Consider the following 21,524-nt stretch of genomic DNA (forward strand, 5'->3'; position numbering starts at 1 on the left):
ATATAATGGTAATGGTATTTTTATTTTGTTGTGTTTTTGCATCGTCAATTAAAAGATATTAATAGATTACCATGGTACTTTGTGCATCTATGATTACTGAATTCTTATAGCCTACTGGTATTTTTTTATTATACGAAGTCAAATATATATATATATTTTTTTTTTTTTTCCGAGAACCATTTCTCTGCCTGAACATTTTCCAGGAATTCTTTGTGGCAGGAAAAAAATAAATACAATTGTTTTAATTAAAGGGGTAGTTCACCCAAAAATGAAAATTATCTCAAAATTTACTCTCATGCCATCCCAGTTGTATATGACTTCTGCTGAACAAAAATAAGGATTTTTAGAAGAATATATCAGCTCTGTAGGTCCATACAATGCAAGTGAATGGTGGCCAGAAATTTGAAGATCCAAAAAGCACATAAATGCAGCATAAAAGTAATCCTCAAGACTCCAGTGGTTTAATCCATGTCTTCTGAAGCCAACAATTGGTTTTGGGTGAGAACCGACCAAAATGTATCTCCTCTTTTGTCAGATATCTTGGCATCAGCACTGATGATCATGCCTACAGATTGCTGATGTCAAGGTCTATAGTTAAAAAAGTTATATTTTTGTCTGTTCTCAGCCACACCTCTATTTCTTCAGAAGACATGGATTAAACCACTGGGGATTACTTTTATGCTCCCCTTGTCATTTTTGTATATTCAAAGTTCTGGTCACCATTTACTTGTATTGTATGGAACTACATAGCGGCGCTATTCTTCTAAAAAACTGTCTAAAAAAAAAACATCTGTGATGGAATGAAGGTGAGTAAATGATGAGAGAATTTACATTTTGCAGCGAACTATTTATTTCTAACTGCTATATAACAATAATATGGGATTGTAGATTATTTTATCTTTGTTTTTAAGACTGAATGGTCACTATAGTAATTTGGTTGTTTGATACCTTGTGATATTGCCACAACAAAACCATATTACCTCTTTTTGGGCTTCATGAAGCTAGTTGAATATATCTTAAAACCTTTTTCCTCTGCTCTGTTCTCAGGGTCATTGTTGAGTATGGGTCTGTGGTTGCTGCTGTTGTGGGTGTTGATTATACAGTACGGTCAGGTGGATCCTTTATTTGACTGGCTGAAGAGCCCTGCACCAGCTCCTTCCCCTCCACAAGAACCCATCGTACCTGTTCTGACACAAGGAGATGCTCCACCCTTTGAAATGAGTGTTGCTGATGAGAAGTTTCTGGCTGAGGCGAAGCAATTGGAACTCAGTCCTCTCGACAGCTGCCATTTTCGGGTAAGAACAGCAAACTGCAAAAATGTATATATTTCATACAGAGGTAAAAGTTGATAACATTAGATGCTTATAGTTTTCATTATTTTCATCCGCAAGGGTCAGATTACAATGCGATTTTAGCCATGTGTTATTAGGCCTGTTAAGATAATTATTTTTGTTGGACGTTCCAGGTCTTGATCGCATAACGGTTCCATATCACTTTGCCAAATTATTTTTGTTATTTCAAAGAGCCCTACAGGCAACCACAACAAAATAAACAATTAAAACAAAGACATTGGTTAAGTACATCAGATAAGAATGACAATGTCTATAATATCCTAAATATTTCAATTTCGGTTGAAAAGTGCACTCATCTCCCCCGCACTCACTCACTCACTCACGCACGCACGTACGCACGTACGTCGCGGTTGATCAATTCAACAGTTTCTATTATCTGATATAACTTTTATAATATGTGAAACTTTATTTCAATGTATTTTGCCCTTATCGGCCTTGCATGGCTACGGTGGAAAACACAGCGCTACCCCTCTCTCTCTCTCTTGCTTACACACACACACACACACACACACACACACACACACACACACACGCACGTTGTGTTTCCATGTTTTATGGGGACTTTCCATAGACATAATGGTTTTTATACTGTACAAACTTTATATTCCATCCCCTAAACCTAACCCTACCCCTAAACCTAACCCTCACAGAAAACTTTCTGCATTTTTACATTTTCAAAAAACATAATTTAGTATGATTTATAAGCTGTTTTCCTCATGGGGACCAACAAAATGTCCCCACAAGGTCAAAAATTTCGGGTTTTACTATCCTTATGGGGACATTTGGTCCCCACAAAGTGATAAATACACGCTCACACACACACACACACACACACACACACAACAAAAAGCAGCACATCCTCCATCGCTAGTTCTAAAGTGACGTTTTCGAACTAGAAATGAAGGCTTGACCTGTATCAAAGCTAGATGACTTGCTTGATCAATTTAATCTGGAATATCTGTGGAAAACACCCTCGTGCTCCCCATCTCTTAAGCTCTCACACACATGTGGACACACATACATATACACTTTACGCACACACTTGCACGAGAGCAAAAAATAGAGCCATTGTGTCAGCACACACCTGCATCTCAGTAGGGTTAAAAACAGTTGTTAAGGTTTACATCGGAATTAAAGCACTTCTCAGAAGCAGCGAGTGTCACTATAAGTTCGATCTTGGTCATTTTGAAGCGATGTTACTTCTAATGAGAGCTGCAACAAATTTAATCCCAGAAGTGATCTCTCTGTTTCTGAGCTTCTCTTTCAATCCCTCAAAAACAAACTCTCACACGCATACAGGAATGCACTAACTCATTACTCCAGTAAGTGCTCCAGTAAAGCAGCGCACGACTGAATCCTCCATTGCTAGTTCTAAAGTGACATTTTCGTTCTAGCAATGAGTGCTTGAGCTGTATCGGAGCAAGACGCTAAATCCGTGGCGGAAGAAAATAGTTCCACTCACAAGAGCATTTTAGGGACTAAAACCAGAAGATGTCTTCAGATAAAACCCTGAACGATGTCTTGAGGTGTGGTAACCGTGGTATAAGTGGAATAATTGACTCCGGCCCATTGAATTGGTGATGCGGTCACGATGCGCAGCCGAGTCCGTTATTCCTTATTACTCGCCAATTTTTACTCCTATTTGGCGCTTGCAGCTATCATTTTGGACCCTGTATGCAACATACTCTAACTTGTATGCTGCTATTTAATAGGTTGTTGCTCAGCTGAAAGCAACTTGCAGTGGCCTGTCAGAGGAGCAGCTGGCCAAACTGGGTGTGGCTTTGTTTAACTGCCAATCCGAGGTGGAGGGTCGCAGAACTTACCCTTGTACTGATGAAATGGTATGAGCAATGGCCACAACTTTCATATTTTTTAGATCCTGTGAAAACAATTAGATGTAGTTATGTAGCACATAGATCTAGAATTGTATTACAAGAATAAAGTTACTAATAAACATTCTCTCCCTGCAGACTATTAAAGAGTGCACAGTGGACATGGATGCAGACACATGGAATGCATATCATATTGTCAGTAATCGTGCACGCTCTGTGTGTTACGCCACACGCCAGCAGCACTTCCGCAGACGTGCAGAATTAACCGTAAACAGCCTGATCTCCACTGCGACTAGTCAACTGGACGCCATGAAAGATCTAAAGGTGTGTTCAACACCTGTGCCTGACTTTTGTCCTGACACCAAGGTTTCTTTTTGTTTTTGCCAAGATAGATGCACTGATAAGAATTCCAAAAATGATTTCGAAGTCATTTCAGATGGTTTAATGTGCTTCTATTCTTCTATTGATTGGATGTACAGATAATCCCGTTCCAAATTCCCGCCATTGGTTGAGCTGGGCTACACATTTCAGGGAAATAATCATACAAATTGCTTCCTTTTATTTGACTCTGCTTATTCAGATATGATCGGAGAGAAAATATTAACGTCCACTAAAATGACACACTACAGCTGTAATGTTCTGTGGTTCTTTGTGTGTTTGCTGATCTGTAGGAAGGTCAGAAAGAACTGAGGGATATTACCGCTGCCTCACTAGACAAGCTGCTGGTGGGTCACAGTGCTCTGCAGATCCAGCAGGGGGTGTTAAAGGAAGGACAAGAGCAGCTGGACAATTCGATCAGTGAGAATCTGCAGAGACTGGCGCAGGAGAAAGCTCTCATAAGCACTGGGCAGCAGCTGGTGGCACAGCTAATTCAGGGCATCACACAGAGAATGGGTCAGTCACTGTTGCTTTAACAAGGAACTGGTCCCACAGGCATGAGAAACATGGAATAACAGGGAAATTCATTGATCAAAAATAATGTGGGAATCCCGAAGGAATTATCTATGGATTATGGATTGTCTTTTTGCTCTATTAGATGAAACTATTTACTGGGTTAGAAATTGTATTAATTGATCTTTACATTGAAGTGATATTTAAGCTCCTGCTGTTATGAATTTGTTTTTAAAATTTTGATGTCATGTCCATTTTACATCTACAGAGAATGTTAGTGGCCAGCTGAAGGATCAGGCCGCAGAAGTTCAGGACGGACATCAGGCTATTCTCAATGACCTTGCTGTGGTCCGAGGAAGTGCTCAGGACATATACGAAAACATGGGTGGTTACTTCATAAATAAATGGGCCTACTTTCATTCTATTATTTCTGCATGCTAATGCATATGAATAATACAGAGGTAAGATAAAGTATGTGAAACCTTTGGGATTAGCTGGTTTTTGGCATTAATTGGTCATGAAATGTGATCTCATCTTCATCAAAGTCACAAGTATAGACAAACATAATGTGCTTAAGCTAACAACACAATAATAATATTTAATGTCTTTACTGAACACATCCCATTAAACACTTGCATTGCTGTGGAAAAAGTAAATTAACCCTTGGATTTAATAACTGGTTGATCCTCCTTTGGCAGCAATAATCTCAACCAAGTGTTTCCTGTTCTGCAGTTCTAATCTGCAGCTACATTCAGGAGGTTTTGATCATTCTTACTTACAGAACTGCTTCAGCTCAGCCATATTCCTAATATGTCTGGTGTAAACTGCTCTCTTGAGGTCATTCCACAGCATCTCTATTGGGTTCAGGTCTGGGCTCTGACTGGTCCACTCAAAGACTATTTATTTTAATTTTTTTGAAGCCATTCTATAATGGATTTACTTTGATGTTTAGGGTCATTGTCCTGCTGCATCACTCAACTTCTACTGGGCTTCAGCTGGTGTAGAGCCACCCTGACATTATCCTGTAGGATATCTTGATAAAGCTGGGAATACATTTTTCCTTCAATGATGGCAATTGGTCCAGGCCCCAAAGCATCCCCAAATCATGATGCTTCACCATACTTCACCAATGGGATGATGTTTTCATGTTGGTATGTGGTACCATTTTTATGCCATACTGTTGTGCACAAACAATTCATCCTTCGTTTCATCCGTCCACAAAACATTTCCCAGTAGCGTTGTGGAGTGTCAAAATGGTCTTTGGCAAACTTCAGGTGCACCGCAATCTTTTTTTTTTGTTGTAAAGCAGCAGCTTCATTCGTGGTGTCTTGCCATGGACACCATGGCTATTTAATGTTTTCAGTATAGTAGACTCATGAACTGAGATGTTAACCAGTTCCAAAGATTCCTTCCAAGTCTTGTCTCTTTAGGGTTCTTTTTTTACCTCATTGAGCATTCTGTGGTGTGCCCTTGGAGCCATCTTGGCTGGATAGCCACTTTTAGGGAGCGTAGCCACAGTACTAAATAGTTTGCATTAACAGATAGTTTATATAACTGTGGAAAGATGAATATTGAAACTTTTCAAGATAACTTTGTAACCTTTTCCAGCTTTATGCAAAGCAACGATTCTTGATCGTAAGTCTTCTGAAACCTCATTTTATTTTTGTTTTCTAAACATGTTCCATGTCAGCTGATGCTTTTTGTGAATGGCAAACTCAAAATGTTTGAGTGCTTTTTATAAGGCAAAGTAGCTCTAACCCACAGCTTTGATCTCATATCATAAATAAGATGGCAGGGCTGCCATCAGCTGACTCTAATTTGCTTTTGTTGACATTAGCCTAGGGGTTCCCATGTTTTTCCAACTTACACTGGGAATGTTTGAATGAGGTATTAAAATGGATTGTTCATTATGGGAACCAAGATGTTCAAACCAGATTTTAGACAATTTTATACATAAATGCAGGTAATTCACATAGGGTTCACATACTTTTTCTTTCCACTGTACTGCCATGTCATGTGTCCTGTTTAGGTGAGGAGTGCCATCATTTTTCTAAGCCATCAGATTTTTCACCTGATGGCCAAAAAAAAATCTCTGAACATCTAGTTACTTATCAACTGTAAATGTTTATATGATCCTGTTTTGTTTCAGAGCGGAATGTGAACGGGTTCCTGCAGCAGCAGAACACTACGGCTCAGTTTTACTCTGAGCTCATGAGTAAACTGGAGCGTATGAATGGGACACTGGGGTACATGCTGACGTATTTGGACAACATGCAGAATCGACTCGAGGACAGACTGCACATCATCCAAGGCTATCTCGGATGGGCAGGTACTTGGGTTGTGTACAAAAGAAAATATTATAGGGCTCAACAATGAAGATGGCCCTCTGGCCAGGAGCTAGTGTGAGTCACTACACCTTGGTTTCATTGATCTTGTGAAGATGTTGTCTAGCAATCTTAAACGCTTTTGTGATTTTCATGAACATTTTTGATGAAAGTTTAAATCAGCAGAAGTTATATTGCTGTATGTAGCTGGCTTACATAAGATTATAGAAATGGAGCGAAACTGTGCCCGCACTTTCATTTTGGTTCCGGAAGTATTTTTCCCATTTTTATATTTTTTTTCCATAGGGATTTCATAAATTCATTCATTACGGAGTTGTAAGCCATGAACCAAACCAACCAACAAAAAGACCAAGGAACATAGACTGTATACTTATGTATTTGATGTCATTTCTGCACCACCGACCATAATTGGAAAAATAAACAATGTTTTCAAAACCGATTTCTGAATATGCCCCTCATCTGCTGTTGTTCAAACAGTCTGTCCGCCATTGGTTGAGCAATGATGTTGGGTCTAAGCGGGTCACTCAAACACACAATTTTTAAAAGTGCCACTGAGACGGTGTTTAGTTTTCAAGAAAATTAACCTATTTACTTATAGTTGTCTCTGCAAATTAAGCTGGGATAAAAGAAAGCTTAAAGTTACATCAGTTTTAATGTCTTGAGGGACTGAACTACAATCCCATGAGGCATTGCAAATGACTTAACCATATCTAAAACCATTGGGGGGAAAAAGCTATTGATTTGAGCAGTGAGTTTCTTTATAAATTAAGCCTCACTAAATATAAAGTGCTGCATTAAAAAAAAAAGACTGCTTGATAATTATATTTGCTCATCCGCCCATGCCATCTTCGCCCGCAGAATTTCGCCGTGAGAAGGTACCATGCATTTTAGTAGGAATTATGAGATACTAAATCAAATTTTGGAGATGCAAAGTAATTTCTTTGAGATGCTGTATCCAAGTAATGAGATTGAAAGTCATACTTCTGGTGAATCGGTTCCCATAAGGAACATGGGTAGTGTCATTCTTCATCAGGAATTATTGAAGCCCATTTCTGCCGCATAATTATTTTTATTTTTTTCCCAAAGTTGAAATTGAGACTATCATAATTAGCATCTCATAATCATGATTTATAATCTGATAAGTTATCATTTTGATATTCTAATTCATAATTATGAAATAATTTTGTATCATTATGCCATAAGTTATCATTAATAAGCAATTCCCCTTTTTTTTTTTCTTATGGAACCTGACTGTTGTGCTCTATTGCGGATGACGTTTGATACACCAGTTAGAACGGGCTGAAAATTAAAAACTAATGTTATATTTTACGTTGTAGGCCATACTATTCCAGCAATAGTGTTAGTTATATTTAATTCTAGCTGTATAATTCCGAGCTTTTTTTGCAACTTCAAAACCTAGTAATTTTTTGTGAAGGAAACAAGTTTAATGCTTTATTTTCTTTGGCAGGGCATACAAATCTAAACTACTGTTCAGCTGAAAAACAATCCTTATCGTGTTGCCCTGTTATTGTATCTCTTAATGGAAAGAACTGTTTTCTAGTAAAGGCAGATGGAAGTTTTTCCAAAAGTTTGCTGCAGCTTCACCACTGAAACAAATTTACCACAATTTTAACTGCAAGCGTGCTGCAAATAAATACTTTCTGTAAGAGAATTCTATTGTTTAAAGGGTTTGGAATCGGGGGATTTTTTTTGGGGGGGGGTTATTTTGCCAGTTTCATGAGTGAGAAATTGTAGGTTTATTGTGAAATTCTCTCTAGGCTTGAGCTTGCGTGCTCTGTGGACGTGTGTGACGCATACTGGTTACTTCCTGTTGTCCGCGGTGCTGCTGTCCTTCCTGCAATGCACCACATTCTCCCGCATCTCTCTGCTCTTCACCGTGCCAATCAATGCAATCGCAGAGATCAACCAGCAGTCTGCACTTGACCTGGTCTCGCTCACTCTACTGTTGTTCACACTTTCACTAGGTAGTGTATATGTGCTGAGGAAAGTAGTGCATCTCTACATGCATCAACACGGGTTCTCAAACTTTAGTATTTAACCCTTAGCATGGATGTTTCACCAAAAAGTCTTGCATATCTCAGGTCTTTAGTGACCCAGTATGTTTATCCATCACTAATGGATCTATAAAATGTCCAGACAGTGTACAAATTTCAGAGCATTTTCAAGATGATGCATCAAATGATAGAAAAGATATCATTACTTCCATGCTGAAAAGGTTGTCAAGCACATGCTGATCTACACATCTGTATGTACTCAACCACTTATTGAGTCTAAATAGACGTACAACGCATGTGATAATTCACCATTGTTGTGCAGTAAATTGACGTGGTATTCATTTGTATGAATGAATTGCACATTTGTCATGTAATAAAATACCTCTTGGTTAAAAACTTGTATAGATATGAAGAAATGTATAAAAATATAAAATATGCAACACTATTACATATCTCTGGCCACTAACAACCATATAATTGTTTTTCAAATATGGATTTTTTTTGTTACACTATTCATTAAAAAGGTTAAGAAATACTCAAGTGGTGGGGGTAGAACTCCAGAAATGGATGAGTTGGTGGAGTAAAGGTGGTGGAATGTGGTCCTGGCTCACTAAAGACCTGAAGTATGCTGCTCAGAGGTCGTGATTTTTATATGAATGCTTTTTGTGTGTGTGTGTGTGTGTGTAAATGTGACCGTTCTCCTTTCTTCATCTACTTGTGTTTCAGGTCGCTGGTTTTTGCTGCAGGTGATGAGGGTGTTGTCCAAAATTAAGGGTCTGACCTGCAGCCCTCCCTCTCTCCCTATAGGCCCTCCTAAAGAGAAGACACCTGAAAGAGCGATAAAATCAACTGTGTGCTGCCCGGCATTATCCTCCACTCCTGTACAGTGAGTATTTAAGCACCTGCATTAGTCAGGAAAAGTTGTTTGAATCCTAAAACTATTTTCAAATCATTGTCACGAAATATAACTGCCGATGACTGGGGTTGTTCACAAAGGACACATTCTTTATTCTACATTTTCTACATCCGTACTGGCATCGGTAGCCAAAACATTTAGTTTTTCATGCATCCACGATAATAATTGTCAATAACGGGCCAATGTTTTATCAGCCAGCAAAACAAATTGTGAAGTCATTTCATAATTACACATGCAATATGACATCATATAGATAGAATAGGCTACATGTAATTTGTGCACACACAAAAAAGCTCAAATGTGGTTAAATAATTTTCATAAGTATATAGCTAAGTGCAGACGTTTGCATAACCCTTTTGTTTTTATAAGTTTACACACCCCTTTCAGAATGTATGCAAATAGCCTATTAGAGGTTGTTTTATGTAGTACTGCCCTTCAAAAGCTACAAAACACCAAATAAACTCCTGTTCAAAAGTTTGCACCCCTTGGTTATTCTTGTTTTGCTGCCTTGTGCAAACAGTTATTGATGCTCCTTTTGTAATAGTTGTGAATGTGTACATCAATTGTCCCAAGTGTCAAAAGCTGGATCTCATGCCGAGAAACCTAATAATTGTACTGTAGTTTGGGGGCTTCTTCACTTATTACAAAGCAGGGATCCATGAACGATTATTAGACAAACAGTCATTGATCATCGAGAAAGCAACACACCATATTAAGAACCAAGAGAATATAAACTTCTGGACCGAATCATCTGTGTCAATTCAGTTACTATTTTGTAGTACTAAATAAAACAAAATGCAATTGAATAATCCCTGGTTTAAAAAAATGATAATGTACATTTCCGTATTTAACATATTGTGTTCCCTTCAGTTGATTCCTTAAATGTTCTTTTAATTAGTTTTAAGTCTTGAACTTGGCTTCATATACCCTGCAAAAACCCTGTTTGTGTCATCTTGGACTTACACTGACATCTAGTGGCTTGGATGCAGCATCATTTAAAATCAATAGTTTTCAGTTTCAGATGACATTGTAGAAATGTAGTATTCACAGTCAGACATGATTAATCAATTAATGAAAGTGTCAAATAACAGGATGGTTACTGAGATTAAGTGAGTAGTATTCAGCTAGTCATGAGATTCCAACATGACAGCCTCCATGTGCGGACCCTCAATGTAGAATAAAACTGCTTTTATAAGGTTACTGATATGACTGGAGACTTCATTTTGCTCATGATTTCCTACATGTATTGCAAAATTACAGCTCACGTCTTTAGGAGTTACACTTTTGCACCTTTTAAGGGAATGGGTTCTTTTGGACAGTTCATGTTAATGAACCGGTTTAAAGGAGCAATATTTAACATTGACATCAAGCTTTTAAAATGGGTACTGCAGTCCAAATTCAAATTCTTGGAGTTGTATCCCTCCTCCCCAGACTCTTAAACTCACATGGGTTGCCAGGTTGAGAACACTCAACAGGAATGATTAAGCTGATATTAGCAAGTGACGAGTCTTACACTAAGTTGATCAGCTAATGTATACGCTAGCAATGTTTTTATTGTTTGTAAATTGTATAGAAGCTCATGTGGATTTTGTATAACTCTGTCAATGTTCGCTAGATGTATTGCTGGCTTTCATGGCGGCAGTTACGCTGTGTTTGCCCGTTAACTTGTTTCAAATCTAGCAACCCGGTGTGTCAAAATACTATTGGGGAAATGGCCAGTGGACGTGCTCACAGGCAAAAGCAGAAATTCCCGGAATGGGCATTTCAAAAGAAGAATATACTGGCACGGTTTTCGGAGAAGCCAGTATTTCAACTTGGCATGATAATATAAGATATATTTACTGAACTAAAGCATAAAATTATTACAAATTGCACCTTTTTAAATAAAACATTCCCCCATATTTGGCATTTGAAACTGCAATTTATTTGATTTGAGTTTGTTCTTTCGGAACTGTTCATGTACATGAACCAGTTCACATAAATGATTCACTGATTCACTTTAATGCCAAGCAGCCTCATAGGGACTTCCCTGTTTTTGAAGTGAAATATTCAGTTATTTACTGATGTTTTCACCATTTCAATTCAGTTATACATATAAAACATTAGTTTTTTTGTGTTTTGAAAATGTACCATGGTTTTTCTATAATGTAGTTACGATGTCTGTAGGAACATGGTTAATTTTGTGGTTACTACGTTTTACTACAAATATTATAACTATGGTTATTTTCCGTGAGGTAATGTCACCCTAATTAAATATACTATATAACTTTTAATCAAAAGATGGTTCATCCACCATAGTGTGGACTCTGCATGTTTGTCACAATATGTAAAACAAAATGTTCAAACAATTAAATGACAATCACTATAAATCTGTTGTCATAGAAATGACCCAGACTGTGATTTGGAGGTGGAGAGCTTCATGATGGGTATGATACTTTTCTTTATTTACATTTCATGTTTTCTCAAAGTCTTAAGTCTGATTTAGTTTATTTGACCTGTATTTTTTTTCTTGTTGTAGGTGAGCCGTGCATACTGGCTGCGTCCCCGTCCCAGCTTCACGGCCCACAGAAGTTTACGCGTCACACTTTTGGCACACCAAACCATTCAACCCCCAGACTCAAGAATCGCCACAGCATTGGAGGAGTAGGAAAAACTTAAAATTGTATTACTTCTAGCCATTAAAAATGAAACCAGTTAAATGTACTGTGAATGCAGGTCACAAGGATGTTTTAAAGTATATCTTGACTGATGGATCCAAATCCATCTGTGATTGGCAGGCAGTGTTTGAGACTGTTCCTCAGAGGAACCTGGGAGGTGCGTTGGAGATAATTAACCACTCACAAAGCTCAAGTCCCAACCATTCTCTCGTCAGCAACAGGTATGTGCTTTCTTGAAGTTGAGGTGTAAAATTTCTGCATATGCAAACAAAATGGCAAAAAATAATGACCATTTTCAAATGGATTTAAATCACTATACATCACTAATATGTCTACTTTTTGTAATTCCCTTCTCTTTGATTTTCCTAGCTCAATTTTAGGTCGTCCTCTGTGCGGCGGTACCACCCGACTGGGTCAGCCATGTAAGAAGAGAGCTGTGGTGGGTCAGGACTTCTGTAGGGTACATGAAGGTGGCTACACATCCTACAGTCGTCAATGAAATGGATTTCTCTTCTGTTCAGTTGCTAACCTTTCTGTTTTCAGAAGGATTTACACTATATTGACCGCTACAGCACTTTTTTTACTATTTAATTGATATCTGTGTTTTTGGTCTTGGAGTTTTTATAGCATGTTTATTGCAGTGCTGTTTGTATTTAGCCTGCTTCAATTATAATAAATGAAATGAAAATTTTTATTCAAGAATACGGTCTCAAGAATTTTAAGTGTTAAACTGGTGCATGTGCTGGTTTTTACTTGCTATTATTAAACTTGCATTTATATTCCTTAAAAACATTTAAAACAATCTTGTTTGGGAGAACTTTTGGTGGTTCTAATGAATGAAAATTGCCTAGGCAAATGAATGTTTGTCTTTTGATTTAAAGTTTGGGAGGATAGCTGAATCTTTGCAGAGTCAAAATATTTACCACTCACAGGTGAAGCGAATAACGTTGATCATCTCCTAACAAGGCCACATGTCAAGGTCTGGGTAGATTAGATGGTAAACGAACAATCAGTTTTCGTAATCAATGTGTTGAATGTAAGAGAAATGGGCAGGATTAAAGACCTGAGCGACTTTGACAAGGGCCAAATTTTTATGGCCAGATGACCGTGTCAGAGCATCTCTGAAACGGGAAGGCTTGTGAGGTGCTCCCGGTCAGCTTTGTTGAGTACCTACCGACAGTGGTCTGAGGAGGGACAAACCACAAACTGGTTACAGGATGTTGGGCGCCCAAGGCTCATCAATACGCGAGTGCAACGAAGGCTATCCCGTCTGGTGCGAAATGATAGAAGGTCTTCTGTTGCACAAGTCACAGAAAATTATAATAATGGTTATGTGAGGAATGTGTCACAACTCTGTGCATCGCACCTGCTGCGTGTGGGGCTGCATAGCCGCAGACCAGTTAGAGTGCCCAGACCGTATAAAGTGCCTACAATGGGCACGTGATCGTCGGAACTAGACCCTATAACAGTGGAAGAAGGTTGCCTGGTCAGATGAGTCCCATTTATATTTATTTTTTATTTTACATCACATGGACTGCTGCGAACGTGTGCGCCATATATCTGGGGAAGTGATGGCATCAGGATGCAATGTGGAAAGATGACAAGCCAGTGGAGGGAGTGTGATTCTCTGGGAAATGTTCTTCTGGGGACACCCTGGGTCTGACTGTTCATGTGGATGTCAATTTGACACATTACACCTACCTAAACATAATGGCAGACCAGGTACACCCCTTCATGGCAATGGTATTATCTGATGGCATTGGCCTCTTTCAGCAGGATAATGCACCCTTCCACACTGCACAAATTTTTCGGGAATGGTTTGAGGAAAATGAAGTGTTCAAGATGTTGCCCTGGCCTCCAAATTCCCCAGACCTCAATACGATTTGAGCATCTTTGGGATGTGCTGGACCAACAAGTCCAATCCACGGTGATTACATTTCGCAATTTACAGGACTTGAAGAATCTGCTGCTAATGTCTTAGTGCCAGATACCACAGGACACCTTCAGGGGTCTTGTAGATTCCACGTGTCTACGCTGTGTTGGCGGCACACAGAGGACCAACGGCATATTAGGCAGGTGGTCATAATGTTATGGCTCATGTATATTTAAATTTTACAAATGATATAGTCACTAGTTATAACCTTTAAGTTATGTGACATACTGCATGTAGGCAGTTATGTCCTTCAATTCAGGTAGTGTTTTCTGCTCACAGAGGGTAACAAGTGCACATTTCAATTTGTTATGACCATAGTTTTTAACAATGCAATATTATATATATATATATATATATTTTTCTGGATGTAGCTGCCTACATCTAATTGGTTAAATGCAATTTTTTTTTTTATTTATTTTTTTTTTAATTATTGTTTTTTTTTTTTTACGTGGCATATGTCCAGAGAAATACTAGTCAATATGATATATAGTATCACATTTAATTTTGTTTGTTGCAATTGCACCACCGACACACGGGTGTTTTTGTTTCTGGGTCTCAAATGCTTTCAGCTTTCTTACCAAATTAAACCTATCCATTAGAATTTCATACCCTTGTTTTTTTTTATTTTTACAGTTGAGTTCTACTCAATTGTTCTGGACACAATAGAATGATCAGTGCCTGCTTGCTACTTAAGCATTATTTTATGTAATCAAATTAATGTATGGAAAAATTATAGAACTATAGATTTAAAGTGGTTGATTATAAGTAAATAAATAATATTTAAGGTGTTTGTTATTATGAATATAATAAGTTTATAATTATTCAAGATGCACTGTTGTATGTCACATTTATGCTTCATTTAAGCTGCAAATGTGAAACATGATTAAAGGACTTGTTCACAAATAAAATTCTCATATAATTTACTTGCATGACATACCAGATGTGTATGAATTTGTTCTGCAGAACCGAATACAAAATTATATTTTTATAAGAATATCTCAGCTCTGTAGGTCCTCACAATGGGGGCCAATATTTTTACACTATGAAGCACGTAAACGCTGCAAAAAAGTAATCCTTAAGTCTCCAGTGGTTTAATCCATATCTTCAGAAGTGATATGATGGGTGTGGGTGAGAAACCGATCAATATTTAAGCAAATGTTTGCTATACATTATTGTCCCTGCCCAGTAAGGGGTGTAGAAAGAAGCCATGGAGTGACGATTAAAAAAAGAATGAAGAAATAAATGATCATTCTATTAATTTAATAATAAAAATGTGGATAAATAACCCAATTTATAAATGGACAAAAAAATATACATAATTAAATGTGTATATTTAATTCTCATTTAAAAATGTAATTATTTTTAACAATAAAATTTGCATTAATAAATCATGCAATTAATTCATGTTTAAAATGCAATTAAATGTAACAATAAAATAGCACAGTAATAAGTCATTTAAAATGTGTTTTAAAATAGCATTTGGCAATTGTTTTTCTTAATTTGCCAGTTACTTTTATTCATCTATTTGCCAGTAGCATATCTTATTTGTTTTACTTTGGCGTTTCTTTTTCCATATGACAATCATCTTTAAAAATCCCATTGGACAGTTGACTCGTGGGAATAACCAATGATATTACACCCTCTCTCCCATGTGCCACTCGATGGTTATTTATAGAGGTATGAGCAGTTTGTGCTCTAGGAAACCCGCGCATAATGAACAGACAAAAAGCATATCAGAAGTTAATGGTTGCCCGACATTTTCTTCACTCAACACCGGCGCTTGAGGTACCAAGCCGCTGGAGAAAGACCCTGAACCTCCGGGCTGCAGCGGCCATAGGATCCTGAACTGATCCTGTTCTGCCTAATGTCCCAGTTATTCATTTGTTTTATATGACTTTACTTTATGACAAACCCCATATGAACTGTACTTTTAGTGTGCTGAGCTGGATCATCCACAACCACTGGGATTCAAATCGATAAAACATTGCGAAAAGATTTCTGTTTATATAGCTTAATAAAAAGACACTGCTGTTCACTTAAAAAACAAATATATATATTTCAATAAAACTTATATCTTATAATTGACATGGCTTTATTTCACACATTTCAAGCCTTAAAACAAAAGAGCAGGGGTAAAACACTTATTCCGAGTTTACACGATTTTAAGCTCGATTTTCGTTCGCCGACAGTTTTGTGGAGATCGCTGAAAAAAGCCTGAAATAGTGGGAAAAACAGAGCTCTCTGCCTTGAGCGACGATCACAATGTATGAACTATCAAAGACGCGATTTGAGAGAAGCGTCGACGCTTCGCTGATGTCAGTGAGATATCTAGAATGTTAAATATCTGGACCTGTCTGCGATTCCAAATTGTGCAATGTGAAATATGTTTCGACTGAATGCAACTGCAGTGTTGACCTACAGCCAATGAGAGAGCAAGAAACGGGACACGAGATGTTTCAGTGGGAGGAGTCCAGATGTACCTGCAATAGAACATCAACTAGCATGTCTGCGGTATCAAGAAAGTCTCATTGGACCAAAGAAATTGAGGAAAAATGAGTGGAACATTGGCAGGAGCACCAGCGCCTATTTGATGTTTCATCTGAACTGTACGACAACCGAAAGGAGAAAGAGAAGAGTTGGAGAGAAATCTTGGACAGTCAGAGGAGGAACTTTTTCATATTGTAACCAAAAAAATATATGATTAAAAACATACACATCATATTCTGAAATGCATAAAATATGATCATGCATTTATTTTCTCGCATTACTTCTCAAGGGCCCAACAGTGGTGTCTTGGTGGTGTTGGGGCTTAAACCTCTGACCTTCCGGTCAGTAATCTAGAGCCTTAACCGCTGAGCCAACCCTGCCCTAGTGCCCTGTTTTTCTTACCACTTAGCAGAGTCTGTATTCCAGAAGTAGCACTGGGTAACATTTGTCAACATTATTTAATAACAATGGTTAACATGAAGTAACAATGAACAATACTTTTACACCAGTTATTAATATTGATTCATGTTAATTTCTACATATACTAATACATATTTAAAATCAAAAGTTGTATATGTTAACATTAGTTAATGCACTATGAACTAACATGAACTAACAATGAACAATTGCATTTTTATCAGCTTTCATAACCAAAGATTAATAAATGCTGTAAAAACATATAGTTCATTGTTAGTTCATGATACTTAATGCATTAACTAACGTTAACGAATGGAACATGTTTTACAGTGCAATGAAATGTCATGTCGAGAACCACTGGTGTTTTTGGAATACAATGGTGAGAAATAATTATCACGCACTCAAGTTCTCACGGTTTGTGAAACATTCAAGTGTGGGTGTGATATGCTAAAATAAGGGACAAACGGTGGCCCATATGGATTTCATACGGAACACAATTTTGTTTGATTCCATATTATATGGGACGGTTAGCAACCCTAGTCACATGGTATGAAGCTAGTTTTTCTTGTCCAATAAAACAAAGGTCTTAAATACAAATTATTTTCAAACAAGTAATGTACCTTTATTTATTAATATGTATCATCTAAAAATGCTCCTAAATGGGAAAGTGGGAAATCTATAATAGAAAATGCCAAAGAAAGATTACAAAAAAATATATATATATATATAAAAACAAAACTTTTCACTCAGTATGTGTGTTATTCACAGGCAGCCGACACAGAGACACTGAAGAATCAGGATAAAGTCTCAATCCAGCATAGAGGGGCTCCTTGAATCTGGTGTTGAATGTGTGTAAGTGTGTTAGTGTGTGTGTGTCATTAACGTTGTAGTAAGACAGAGTGCCGGACGGACAGTCCAGATAAACTCCTACTCTGTTAGAAGAGGGTACATGTATTTCTGTGCCTTTATTATTGTGCCAGGCAGTGTAAACTTTACGATTAGTCCAGTACAGACTCCAGGACATTTCATTGAGTCCAAACTGACACTCACTGCTTCCTTTCCTATTTATCTCTTTATATGTGACTGATAAATGACATAAGCCACTCAAATCAGCCTCCCAGTAACAGCGTCCTGGCAGACACGCTTTACATAAAACCTGCTCCAGCTGGTCAAACCTCTCTGGGTGATCAGGATATGACAGCTGCTCTCTCACGTATGTCACCTTTCTGTTCTCTTCAGACAGAGAGAGACGAGTGTGTGCTGTGTTTGGATCCAGTGAGAGATCACACGCATCTAAACACAAAGAGAGACAGAAAAATGATTTTCCACAAACCTACAGAACATATCATATATATTTAAATATTTTGAATCTTCTGATGACATCACTGTTCTGCACAAGTTGGTGTCTAGTTGAAAATGACAAGTGAAACTAGCTGCAGATACAGAAGCCCCAGTGTCATTTAAGTGTCTCGTCTCTGAACATTTTGGATTTGCAGTGAATTATAACAGCGATGGTGATACTAAATAAATAAATAAATATTGACAAAACAGTCACTGGTAGAAGACATAGCTCAACACGAGTCCTGCATACTGGTAATACATCGATAAATGATTGTGGGATAATGACAAATTATCAGTTTAGGAATTTGACTTAAAATTCTCATTTAAAATGTAAGACCTCAGGATGAACAGGCCCACGAGTCTCTACCAAAATATGTAGGGGATTTAGCAACACCGGGACTTCTGTCCGTGTTATTCATCCATTTATTTATTAATGCAAGTAATTTATCTCAAGAAGGGAATTATGACTAATTCCCTGGAATTTGGAAAGATTTAATGTTTCGCTTAGTTGATGTGACATATTTTTTAATTCTTAAATATTAGGAATATTACTCTTATGGCTATTGATGTAACATCTGAACAGGCTCCCATCCACCAGAGGGAGCCCTCACCTGAATATTGAACTTTTGTCACTTCCTGTTCCTGCCATATCAGTTCCTGTTTGAACATTCACTGTGTATATAAGCCATGTGCTCATTGTTATGACCATTGCGTACGTTTACCTCTCAGGATTACTGTTTTCTGTAAGGATGACGTCGGCTGAGCAGATTACATTTGTGGATATTTATTGGAAGGTTGAACAAACAATTCAAACAGTATTCCTTAAACGTGATCAGGTCACAGGCTTGGGTCAAAACACTGAAAAATCGGTCCACAGGCAAACATATCCAAAACAGTAATCCAGAGAGGTAAATCCAGTAAACGTACGCAATGGTCATAGCAATAGTCAAAAGGCAGAGAAAAAAACACTTGGTAAGGCAGATAACTGGCAATACTTCACAAAGATAAACTATGAGCACATGGCTTATAAACACAGTGAATGTTCAAACAGGAATTGATGTGGCAGGAACACGATTCAGGAAGTGACAAAAGTTCAATATTCAGGTGATGGCTCCCTCTAGTGGATGGGAGCCTGTTCAGATGTTACAATTGAAAGCAACATCACAAAGACACTGGCATCCAAAAGTTTGGAATAATGGACAGATTTTGCGGTTTCGGAAGGAAATTGGTACTTTAATTCACCAAAGTGCTTTTTGAGAGTTTTCAGAGCTCTTGGGCTCGATGGAACGTGAGAACTCGAGAACTGTATGAAGAGAAGAGTGCGCTTTCATTCGAGGTGAACAAATAAAACTCAATGACGGTAAGATGACATATTTTCATGAATATTCAATGTGCTATTTACAAAACATGAAAATACCTGATTAAAAATCATTATAGTTAATTAATTGGTTTTACAAAATGGGTAATGCAAGACTATATGCCATTATACCATACTTTTCAGGGTTATCATCAGGTTAAACCTTGAATGAGAGTTCTTTGGCATAGATTATGTGCAGGGGGATCATTTTAAAAAAAATCTGTTCAAGCTCTCTTGTCTTAGATAATGGGCTTTTAGCATGTGATGGATAGGCTAACTGTCATGCCTTCCACACTTGGTTGGGGGTTTGAAAGAAACACAAGTCAATTTTAGTTCTGCAACTTCATGGTTTCCATGGCAATCATGGAGGAGTTCCTTCAACATCATCCTACAACAGTAACCATTTTACACCAACATCACCCTGATATAGATAGCATGAACAGAAAGAGAAGCACAGGTGAGCCCAAAACTGCACACACCTTTGTTATTATGAAAAAACTCATAGATAATTGGGACAGAAATGAAAACATAACTAAAGCGCTTGGGGTGTTCACTACCAAAGATATGCTGCCCTACCCCATTGATAAAGATGAGTGATTTCAGCATATGATTGAAACACTGAAGCCGCATTACAATATTCTTTCTCATCTTCATTTAATAGCAAGGTTTTCCTTCTATATTGATGTACAATTTCTGAATGTTGAATATACAATATGTTAAGTTGAGTTTGAAATGTACTTTATGTTGATGCATGTAGCATTATACCATAAAAATTTTGATTTAGTAATTAGAGTAATTAATTCAAACAATTTTTTTAAGTTAAGGAGAAAGGTTTTGATACAATTAGCCATGGTTTTTCTACAGTAATGCTTTAGTATTCATATACTGTAGTAGCCATGGTTTTATAGTGTAGTAACCATGACACTAGTAACCATGGTTAATTTTGTGGTTCTATGGTTAAACGTCTAGGTTACGTATGTAACCTCAGTTCCCCGATGGAGGGAACGAGACGTTGTGTCAGAGAACGACACTAGGGGTCTCTCTTGAGCGCCGATATTCACCTCTGTACTATGAAAAAAGGCCAATGAGAGTTGGCAGCCAGTATTTGCATGTCCCGCCCCCGGACATACGGGTATTTAAGCGGCGCAAATACGGGAGTTCATTCAGGATTTTTCTGAGGAGCCGGAAATGGTCCGGCCACAACAGGGGCTCGGCTCAGTGACGTGGCAAGGGGGACACAACGTCTCGTTCCCTCCATCGGGGAACTGAGGTTACATACGTAACCTAGACGTTCCCCTTCTGTCGCTCTCTTACGTTGTGTCAGAGAACGACACTAGGGGTCCACTTAAAAGCGCCATGCGCTGAGCCGTGTACGTGATCCGCTGATACAGGAGCGAGCAGGTATTCCTACGTGCAGAACGACCAACTGTATCAGCCGCACGTACCCTTCCCCAATGCCCCATTTAAGCCATCAGGATTCCTTATCGTTACCCCGGAGGAGGGAACAAGGTGACGGCCGCCAACATGGGAACGGGCCAGCCTGGCTGGGCCTCTTTTCTCTCTATGTTTCTCGCATAGAGCAACTACGGCCGGGGCCCTTACACGCATTGAGGGAAGGGGGTCTTAGCCCTTGGTAGGGCGGGGAAGACCCTGCGGAGGCCACACCTACCCGGAGGGGAGGCAAATTTGAGTGGCACATACATCGCATGGGCTATACCTAGGCCTTATGCGGAACAGTAGTGCGGTGGTAGCACCAGCCTCAGAGAGGGGGGAGCATACAGCACGGCACCTGAGGCAGCTGTGACTGCCTAAGGGAAACACGGCGTCAACTCACGTGAGGGGACAGAACCGTGGTTTTACACACAGGGGGAGTCCGAGCAGGAGGCCTTACCTGTGGGGCCCCTATACCAGTACAGGGTAGCTAGCGGTACCCGCAGTGGTTTGGGTCGGCGAGTCCCTCCGCAGAACTGCGACCCGCAAG

The 21,524-nt window shown here is 38.5% G+C and overlaps 2 protein-coding genes across 2 annotated transcripts in view; one reads left to right on the forward strand and one right to left on the reverse strand.

Annotated features, from left to right (window-relative positions):
* Positions 1 to 1,061: 1,061 nt before the first annotated feature.
* Positions 1,062 to 12,567, forward strand: LOC127638233 (protein brambleberry-like). The gene is made up of 12 exons (XM_052119672.1): positions 1,062 to 1,295; positions 3,065 to 3,193; positions 3,323 to 3,508; positions 3,856 to 4,078; positions 4,344 to 4,460; positions 6,225 to 6,404; positions 8,199 to 8,405; positions 9,162 to 9,321; positions 11,734 to 11,777; positions 11,870 to 11,994; positions 12,129 to 12,229; positions 12,378 to 12,567. Exons 1-12 carry the CDS (start codon positions 1,062 to 1,064, stop codon positions 12,505 to 12,507), a joined length of 1,836 nt encoding a protein of 611 aa, XP_051975632.1. The 3' UTR covers positions 12,508 to 12,567.
* A 4,908-nt stretch (positions 12,568 to 17,475) lies between these two features.
* The window catches only part of LOC127638230 (NACHT, LRR and PYD domains-containing protein 3-like), a 28,155-nt gene continuing 24,106 nt past the window's right edge, over positions 17,476 to 21,524 (reverse strand). The window contains exon 7 of the mRNA XM_052119667.1: positions 17,476 to 18,138. Coding sequence (XP_051975627.1) covers positions 17,588 to 18,138 — 551 coding nt within the window. The 3' untranslated portion in view covers positions 17,476 to 17,587. The remainder of the gene's footprint in view (positions 18,139 to 21,524) is intronic.

This window comes from Xyrauchen texanus, chromosome 46 (assembly GCF_025860055.1).
Source record: "Xyrauchen texanus isolate HMW12.3.18 chromosome 46, RBS_HiC_50CHRs, whole genome shotgun sequence".
NCBI classification, from domain to species: domain Eukaryota; kingdom Metazoa; phylum Chordata; class Actinopteri; order Cypriniformes; family Catostomidae; genus Xyrauchen; species Xyrauchen texanus.